The sequence below is a fragment of the Epinephelus moara genome, chromosome 5 (genome assembly GCF_006386435.1).
Source record: "Epinephelus moara isolate mb chromosome 5, YSFRI_EMoa_1.0, whole genome shotgun sequence".
Classification (NCBI taxonomy): domain Eukaryota; kingdom Metazoa; phylum Chordata; class Actinopteri; order Perciformes; family Serranidae; genus Epinephelus; species Epinephelus moara.
Window position 1 is genome coordinate 47903228 of NC_065510.1, and position 10073 is coordinate 47913300.

At 40.1% G+C, this 10073-nt stretch overlaps 1 protein-coding gene across 1 annotated transcript in view; it reads right to left on the reverse strand.

The window, feature by feature from the left end:
• Positions 1 to 10073, reverse strand: part of sclt1 (sodium channel and clathrin linker 1) — a 149611-nt gene that overhangs the window by 104815 nt on the left and 34723 nt on the right. Inside the window, exons 11-13 of the mRNA XM_050043338.1 lie at positions 8357 to 8479; positions 8101 to 8166; positions 7335 to 7405 (exon numbers count right to left, since the gene is read on the reverse strand). Of these exons, the coding sequence (XP_049899295.1) occupies positions 7335 to 7405; positions 8101 to 8166; positions 8357 to 8479 (260 nt within the window). The remainder of the gene's footprint in view (positions 1 to 7334; positions 7406 to 8100; positions 8167 to 8356; positions 8480 to 10073) is intronic.

Below are 10073 nucleotides of genomic sequence, written 5' to 3' on the forward strand. Positions count from 1 at the left end.
ACCTCGTGAAGACCGCTTTAAGGACGAAAATATGATTCTTGTCGGACTGATACCTGGCCCAAAAGAGCCATCATTAAACATAAACGTGTTCTTGGACCCCTTGGTTGATGAGCTCCAACAACTTTGGCATGGCATAGTTTTGGAAGATCTCTCTTTCACAGGATATCAGGTTTACAGAGCTGCTCTACTTTGTCTGTCATCAGATATCCCTGCAACTCGAAAATGTGGAGGCTTTGTCGGACATGGAGCATACAGAGGTAATTGAAATGTTCATGGCCCTNGGAGGCTTGTCGGACATGGAGCATACAGAGGTAATTGAAATGTTCATGGCCCTTCTGATTCTGATTCGTGTGTGTGTGTGTTAACAGTTTTTTTGACTCTTAGGCAGGAGTTGCAGGTTAGATTAGCTCTTAGTTAAACAGAGTTTAAACAATATGGAGAGGCTACCCAAATTGAAAAATAAGAAAGAAGGATAAAGAAAGGGATTAGTGTGTAGAGTTCCAACAAATCTGAATCATATGTGAAAACAGGGGAATGATTTATAGTTGTGGGAAATGTGCCTGGCTATAGTGCAAAAGTAATTGAGAACAACTGTTAATTCCTGGCCTAGAAAACACATACAAAGAATCACAAAAATTATGACATTTTGCTCTGAGGGCCAAACTTCAAAAATTCATAGATGTGATAGAAGTTTTAGCATGATTTTTATAAAGAAAATCAATTACATGAGCTCTGAATTCTGGGTGAGTTGCATGTAAAGAACCTTTACAGGCCAGATGTTTGGAGCTGACAACCTGTGGATGCAAGGAAAGTGGAAGTCAGTGCAGTACCAGGCAGTGTCGATGTCGAAGGAGTGGAGTTTATTGTTGTGGGGCATGTGGGTGTGCCTGTGCAGCTTGGTGCAAGAATACTCAGGTACCAACATAATCATCACTGATATNGCCTGAAGACATTCAGCAAAAAAGAATTTGGTGCAAAAATGGACTACTCTGGATTTGACCGGTCTTCATGGGAGCCACATACATCAGAAGAACACATACACTATGCTGGATTATCCAGACGGGCAAAGACAAAGGCAGAACAGAAAAGAATTGAACACGAGTATGGAGCGAGATGGTCAGAACTTTTCCGCCTGGATTACTATGATGCCATCAGATTTGTCGTCATAGACCCAATGCACAATCTTCTGCTTGGAACAGCAAGACATGTATTCCGACTGTGGACAGAATTTGTGATTTTAACAACAAAGAGCTTGGATGAACTTCAAGCTAGGGTGGAAAACATCAAAGTACCATATGAGGTTGGAAGAATTCCCTTACGAATTTCATCTGGCTTTACAGGTTTTACAGCAGACCAGTGGAAAAACTGGACAACCATTTACTCCTTGTTTTGTCTGAAGGGGCTTATCAGCAAAAGACACTATGACATGTGGTTTGACTTTGTGCAGGCCTGTATCATACTCTGCTCCAGAGTCATATCCATCCAAAGACTGGAAGAAGCGGATAGATACCTGCAGACATTTCTCACAAAATTTGTTGAACTGTTTGGCCCACTGCATTGCACCCCTAATATGCATCTACATCTTCATTTAAAGGAGTGTGTTTTGGACTATGGACCAGTTTATTCTTTCTGGTGTTTTTCATTTGAGCGTTTCAATGGAATACTGGGGAAGTTTAATAACAACAATAGGTCAATTGAAGTCCAGATTATGAGGCAATTTCAACAGAGTCAGCAGCTTAGCATGCCATGGACATGTGAATATGGAGCTCAATTTTCCAGTATTTTGGGAGACCAAATGGTTGGGACTTTGTCACGTGATGACACAACTGATGAGCTTTATGTGAAGCACAGTGTTTTGGTATCAGCAGAAAGACTTCTCTTAGACAACTGTACCGTGGTGCCACTCTCTCCATTCCACCGGATTATCTTGGATGAGCATGACAGACATGCAATGCTGACGATGTATCATCAGATGTATCCTGAAAACTGTATCACTGAGGTCGACTGTTTTGGTATGACATGCAAAAGGGTAACATATCTAAATGTAAATTACTCCATAGAAGGATCTAGAGCAGAGAGATCAGCATATGTATATGCTAAGTGGTGTGCGAACACTAACAGTTTTGAGGAACCCATCATTGACCCTCTATCTGAACCAAGACCAGCCATTATTAAGCAGTTCTTGGTTGTTAATGTCATGTCAAAAGGTACTGCATTCAAACATGTCGTTGCAAAAGTGTCTTGGCTTCATCCCCATCCGGACAGACATTTTTATGAAAAGCCAGTAGAAGTTTGGAGTTTGCAGGGAACAGACACCTCCCACCCAGCATCATTTCTCCCTGTTGAACGCATTGCTGGAAGATGTGTGGTAAACACATCCACTGTGCAGTTAAGCCACACTAGAGAAAGGGTAACTGTAGTCATGCCACTCTGCACGCTGGCTGAAATTTAGGACATTCAGTTCTAAGCCTTGTGTCCCAGTCCTATATTTGTTTGTGCAGAGTTGATCCTACCCCGAAATCAAAAAGTAAAAGAAGTGCGTTGCCATAAGCACTAAGCTTTCTTAAATGTAAATATGTAAATATTTTTTGATGTAAACATTCTTCTAAGATAATCTGAACCCTTTGTTCATTTAACATTTTTTGTTGTTTGATACAGATACTACTGTACTTTCTGTTCTATGTAAACTGTTTTAAACTTATTAAAGGTTAAAAAAGAGAAGTTATTTTCTTGTGTTCCCTTATCTACCATAGTGGAATTTAGCAAGCGTTAATCATACAACCAATGTTATCATGAACAGTTGGTAAAAATGAACAAAATGTTGATACATGTCATTGCTGTGAGTATAAATAGATTCATTACTTTCCACAATTAAATTTATTTGAACAATTTAAGTGTTAAGATTAAGGCTTTTGAGAGTCTGAACATTTTGGTGTATGTGCTTATAAAATAATTTAAATTTACTTTTAAATTACCATGATTAGAATAACGATTGCCGAAAATCCCACTTTTCATGCAGTGACAATCTCTCGGGCCCTCTCTCCCCAAGCTGTCGCTCTGATGAACTCCTAACAGTCACAAAGTGGCAGGACAAACAACACTTGCATTCTTGTATATTGTATTTTTTTTTTAGATTTGATGCATATTTGTAGATTTTTTGTATATTGTATATTTCTGTATATTCCACTTCTTCTAACTTTTGAGTATTTATGTCAGTTCTGGTACATTGAGAGCTAGTCTACCGGAGTCAAATTCCTTGTTTGTGCACACGTACTTGCTGAATAAAGCTGATTCTGATCTTCTGATTCTGATTCTGTCCATACAGGAAGTCACAGAAATACTCACATCCTGTCTGATATGATGTCGATTTATTAAAATATTATCAGACTCATATCACTTTGTTCTCAGTCTCCAATTGTTTCAATTATGATAGATTGGTTTATTAAAATGCTTTACAGACAATGTGTAATTTATGTTCATGGTTCAACTTTCCTTTTACATGAATTCTCATGTAAATCAGCTTTGTATAAGTTTGCTGCTGCAGAGCAATTGGGCAGATCTGTCCCCTCAACTACATAGGCTAAATAAGTGTGTGTCTGACTATAATGTTAATATTTTCAGAGGAAATAATCCTCACATCCCACAGACCACAAGTCTCTGTGATGCTAAATACTTCAATAATTAAAAGTCCAATGTTAATATACAGTAGACTACGTATAGTTTGTATGAATGTATTTAGGCTCTGACGAATAAATGTCACCATGAGCAACACAACATGTATCCTGTTAACAGAATAAACCTTCAAATTAGACAAAAATTCTAAATCTCTGAAATTCAACAAAAATGAAAAAGTGTATCTAAAACATCATATTGTTGAGTCAACAACTAAACCAATCAGCTGTTAGATCAGGTAAGAGGTTTCCGGGTCTTCGGTGGAAGATCCGGTGGAGAGCATAGCCTGACTCTAAAAACTCCATCCGCCTCCCTCTCTCTCGCTTGATTATCGGTGTCCACTTTTGTATGACATCAGAGCAAGTCGGGATGAAGTTGGACACAATACCAACTGGCATGCATTGTGTGGTGTTGCTGGTGATCGAATCTACGCAGGCCTGGCTCATCTCGAACGAGCTTTATCTCATGGTGCGCGGATACAAAGCAAGCGCACATACATACAGATAGTGAACTTGTGACAAACAAAATGTAAAGTCCTTTCAAGTCACCTGTCTCAAGTCAAAGTCAAGTCTCAAGTCATGAATACCAAGTCAAAGTCATGTTGAGTCTTTCATCAGTGTTAGTCAAAAACCATTTAAGTCCATATTTTCAAAATTTGAATACATTTTTTTAGTTTTGTTGGACTGAATACCCCCGCAGCACACCCTGCTGCCCATTCTGCCCCACCCCAATCTATGATGTCAGAGAGCCTCTTTTTTTATAAACAGGCTTTGATAATACTTCCTAAGTGCAGCAGGGCAAACATATCAACCACTAGCAGCACCATGGGTTTAGTTGATCTTGAAAACTTAAAACTGCTTTTTTTGTGTGTGTGTGTGTGTGTGTGTGTGTGTGTGTGTGTGTNATTTGTGTTTTTTTGTGTGTGTGTGTGTGTGTGTGTGTGTGTGTGTACATGTGCACTTGTGTGTGGAGGGTGTGGGGGGCAGGAGATACTAAGATGTGCTGTTGTGCAATAAATAATTTAAATATTTAATGCTATCTGCTTCATTTGTTTGCTTATTTACTGCACTGGAGTTATACTGTTGTTCCACAAACTGCAATGGTCATTGGAGATATACTGTTTTTTCACATTCCATAAATAGGATCTCCTCCTGTTTCTTAGCGTTTATGAATTTAGCAAAAAAATAAAAATTAATTAGAAGGAGGGGAAGTGCATTATGCATTTTACAGATTTACAACTACAAGATTGTGGTATTCAGTCCAACAAAACTAAAAGAAATGTATTAATCAAATTTTGAAAATATGGACTTAAACGGTTCTTCGTCTATACTACACAAATGACAATATGCTCCAGGAGACAAGGTGCACCAAAAATTTCTAACCTCCTTTTTGATGTGATAAAAATTTTATGACTGTTTTTATATCAGGCCTTATCCCCAGTCTTGGTCGTGGAGCAGACGGTTTTAGCAGACTCATTAGCCTCTCCTCCTGGCTCCTGTGTAGTGCTGCACAATTTGATAAAAATGTGCGGTTGCGATTATGGTGGAGAATATCGTGATTTGCGTTTGCGATTACAATATAATTACAGTAAAATATAATAAATAAATGGTATCATGAGTCTTTTTGCTTGATTCAGTGTTTCCCCTACATTATATTAGGGGGGCACTGACCTGACATAGTTATTGTTATGGACAGACAGTGTGTCAATGACCATCAACAAACTGAGCACAGTCAAACACGCTGCTCACACAGCAGCGCAGCACGGAACTCTACACACAGCGGAGCGAGCCTGTGTTGCGTTCAGGCGTTGTCACGTAAATGACAAATTCCAGCACGCCATAGCATAACACAGTAGCATGTCAAGTGGGCCGAACCCGAGCAAAATTGCTCAATTTTTCATTTGTTATGGAGTCCATGATTTCCCTGTGACACTTACAAATGTTTGCCTAACTGTGCTTGGATGTTGTTTTATGAGGCTCTGGCGGCTTTCAGTTGTCTCTTTATCTTTAACGTTACAGGGCTCGGCTTTCTCTCGCATGCACTCTTCCTACTTTTCCCTGTGCTGTGCTGTGCTGTGCTGTGCTGTGCTATCTCAAGTGTTGTTATAGATTGGTCGTGTTGCCGCCGGACGTGGCGACTTTAACTTTTAAACTTTTACACAGCACGTCTTTCAGGTACGGTGACGTTGGACAGAAAGACGTGCTGTGTAAAAGTTTAAAAGTTAAAGTCGCCACGTCCCGTCTCAAGTGTTTATATGGATTGGTCGTGTTGCCGCGGGATGTGGCGACTTTAACGTTTACACTTACACAGCACGTCTTTCTGTTCAACGTCGCCATACCTGAATCCAAAGTATGGTTCAAGTAGCGACAGTACCTGTACCTGTACATCTGACACTGATCACACCCTTGAATCCCATGAAATCAATGCTGCGCAGATGAATTGCGTTAATTACAATTATCGTATAACATCATTGCGTCTGATAAATTGGTCTTCTTTGTCATAACGTTATATATGCTACAATAAAGCTTAAAGCTGACGTCACAATTAAATCATATCAACACCAAATTGATTGTCTGAATGAAATCATCCTGATATTGAGCTGTGTTAGAAATTAACAGCTGCGCAAAAATATACCTAGTCTCCCTCTTTAAAAAACATAAAGGAAAATCCCTCAAACACCATGAAGTGTAGACATGATAGGCTACTTTCCACATTTCCAGCAGCAAAGCTGTCAATTAGGCCCATTATCTTTAACAGGGATCATTTCCTCCAACAAAACAAAATGTTGGCACTAATTAATGGTGCTATTAAGTGTCCGCAAATGATCAGTTTCTTTCTTATGAAGGGGTGGGATGAAATTTCGACTTCTTTCCACTCCTTTTTGAACAATCTTTTCATTGTCTGTTGTTGTTGCTTTCTTTTCTTTTTTAATGTTCAAAATAAACTTTCAAATCAAAATCAATCAAATTAATTAAACTTCCCGTCATGACTGGGCTGCATTTCTGTCAGCGGAGTCATTTTTTTCCGAACAGCTGATTGGCCAGTGGCTGGTGCTTTTTATAGGATCAGATTCAACCCTGAACTTACCCTGCTCCGGAGCAGGATAGCCGTTCAGAGTAAGTTACCATGGTGATCTATCCCGATAAGAACTGAACTGGCTTCGTGAGACCGAAAACCCAGGGTTAACCCTGAAGTTACCTCGCTAAGACATTAATCCTGCTTCGTGATACAGGCCCCTGGACTTGATTTCACTTCAACAAAAGACAATATAACACAAACCGCATGTCTACCTGTGTGAGCCACTGAGACTCACAGAGCGCACGGCTTTCCTCAGGTATGAGTAAATTACGTCAGCATCCAGGTAACATTTTGATTTGGGCTGACCTGAGACAACTGGTTACCCTTGGCTTGCCTTGAAAATACCCAAACATATTTATCAATGTTTCTTGTTCTTTTTCCACGAGTCTACAAACATATTCAGTGCCACATTACAGTCTGCACAACACTGCACACTATGACAAAGCCTGTCATGTTTAAAAAGTGACTTCCCAGGGTGGGCTTTTTTAGGAAACCCACTTGCTGCTGCTTATGGCTTTGATTTTGGGCAACTGAGGTTATAAAAGTAACCTATAAATAGCACATTCACTGATATATCTAGTTACCTGTGCTGGTTTTGTAGCTCCTCCATCTCTGTACTCTGCTCCGTCACCGTCTTCAGGAACTGCTGGTTAGTCTGTATGTGGCAAGAGAGACAAGACTGCCATTTGTGTGGCATGACTCCAAACACACGGCTCAAACTTTAGCCCTGACTTTCTATGCACTGTTAGAATAAAACCTAAGGAGACTCTGTTGGTCATTCAGGGCTACAAAGTCAATTGCCCTCACCCACAGTGACCGAAAAAGTCGGCTTGTGTGAGAAGTCAGCCGAGGAAAAGCCCAAGGTTTGTCCTCTCATAAAAAATGCATCAGAGGGATATAGTATTACCCTCTTCTAACACACAGTATTGTGAGTGAGTGAGTGAGTGAGTGAGTGAGTGAGTGAGTGTGAGTGTGTGTGTGTAAAAAAGTATGCGCAATATTGCGCAATATGCTGTACACCTTTATCTCCACAGAACGCTGAGCCTGTCAGACAAGACACACGAGTGTAATGTGTGACTGTAGGTGTGAATGAGGGAGAGACAGCAAAAGAAAGTGAGACAAGTGCATTGCAGTATGTGCCGATTGTTAGAGGAAATCCAAGCAAGCTGACAGTCAACTATACAACTATGTCTGTTCTGGCTAACTACCAAAGTGATTTAGAAACTGATTCACTTACTTACAGGATTAATTATTAGAACAGGGTTAATTTCACATAAGTGCACAGCATTTGTATCCCATAGCTAATTAGGAGGCAATAATATAACATGCTTTAAATTAACCATCGCTTACCAATTCCAGTTTCTGATTGGCCACTTGAAGTTTGTGTATGTGCTGCTGGAACTGAATGAGCTGATTCTGTGATGGGGAAAAAAGAGGTACTATATAAGAGTGACCTGCTTGTAATTACGTCATGCTTGTATCAAGCTTTATTCAAGGCTAAACTGCTCTAACTAACCTAATTTCTATGATAATGGCACCATCTAGTGGTAAAAGGCTGATGTGCTAATAATGTGTTGCTCTGCATGTTACGGTCAAAATACTAAACCTGAAGTTGCTGTCTCTGAGCATTGTGGACCTGCACATCAGAGATGTTTTTGTGGTAGCTCTGCTGAAGATGGTCCAGCTCCTGGGCTGCTGTCTGCCACAGCTCCATGGCCTGCACCCGCTCCTTAACAAATACACATAAAAATAAACACATGCATTCATAGACAGAGGTATTTAGGCATGTTCAAACAATGCTCACTGAGTCAGTTTTCAATCTATCTCTGTGAATTCAGAGACTGAATCGGGATATAGCCAAGTATAGAACAGGCACCAATAGTTTGGAAAATACACTGAACAAAAATATAAACGCAACACTTTTGTTTTTGCTCCCATTTTTCATGAGCTGAACTCAAAGATCTAAAAAATTTCCTATATACACAAAAGACCATTTCCCTCAAATATTGTTCACAAATCTGTCTAAAGCCCTATTTGGACGGGATTAGTTTTACATAGGTACGTGGGTAGTAGTAATTAAAAAAAAAGTAATAATTACCAGAGATTTTAGTTCCGTCCGAATGTGCCATGTCAGTAATCATTACCGCACGATGTCAGTAAAGATTACCGCGACTTTTACCTTCTGTAAAAGGGTCCCGCACAATTACCTCAGGTAATACTAATCCCATGCGAATAGACCAGCTGTAAATATGTGTGTTAGGGCAAAAAAAAATCGAAGTTAGAAATATATTCGAATATATATTTTTTTTTATAAGTTCGGACCTAAATTTGATAATTCGAATATCATTAATAATTAATTAATACTATCAATAATGTTGTATATCACGGCGAATCCCATTTGGGCAGAGATGGCTCGCGCACAAGCCGGGCCAGAGAGGGACGCAGCGACGGAGGGAGAGGCACCGACGGAGGAGCCCGCTGCGCCAACACCACCCACTGCGCTGTCCGCGATGTGTGACCTGTTCGGGGAGACATACAGGGAGTGTTGCACCTGCTGCCTCCCTGCCTACCCTTTTTGAAGAAGAGATGAAACGTTATCAGAATGAGACACCACTACAAGCCGACCAGGATCCACTCTTGTGGTGGAAAACTACGCACTTAAGTATCCAAACGTTGCTCAGATAGCAAGGCAGAAGTTGATCATACCTGGCTTAGAACGGGTGTTTTCATCCGAGTGTCCCGTTCATATTACGTCAGCAATAAGCATCTTATTTTTTGTGGGGTTTTTTGTAAAAAACAAACAAATAATAATAATAATGATAATAAATTCTAATATTATTTAAACTCTACTAAATTAATTTGAAAATATTCAAACTCAATTTCATGGTGCTTTTGACAGTCCTATCATAGGCACATGACGGCAGGAGGGGACGGCGGTGCGTGAATGGATTTACCCCTCCCACTTGTAGTAGTTTTACTGATATTTCTTATCCCGTGCGAATCGGCCATTAATATTACTGATGTCCTGTGGTAAAGTGACATTACCCCACGTGCCCATGTAAAACTAATCCCGTCCTAATAGTGCTTAAATCTGTGTTAGTGAGCACTTCTCCTTTCCCAAGATAATCCATCCCACCTCACAGGTGTGGCATATCAAGATGCTGATTAGACAGCATGATTATTGCACAGGTGTGCCTTAGGCTGGCCACAATAAAAGGCCACTCTAAAATGTTCAGTTTTATCACACAGCACAATGCCACAGATGTCGCAAGTTTTGAGGGAGCGTGCAACTGGCATCCTGACTGCAGGAATGTCCACCAGAG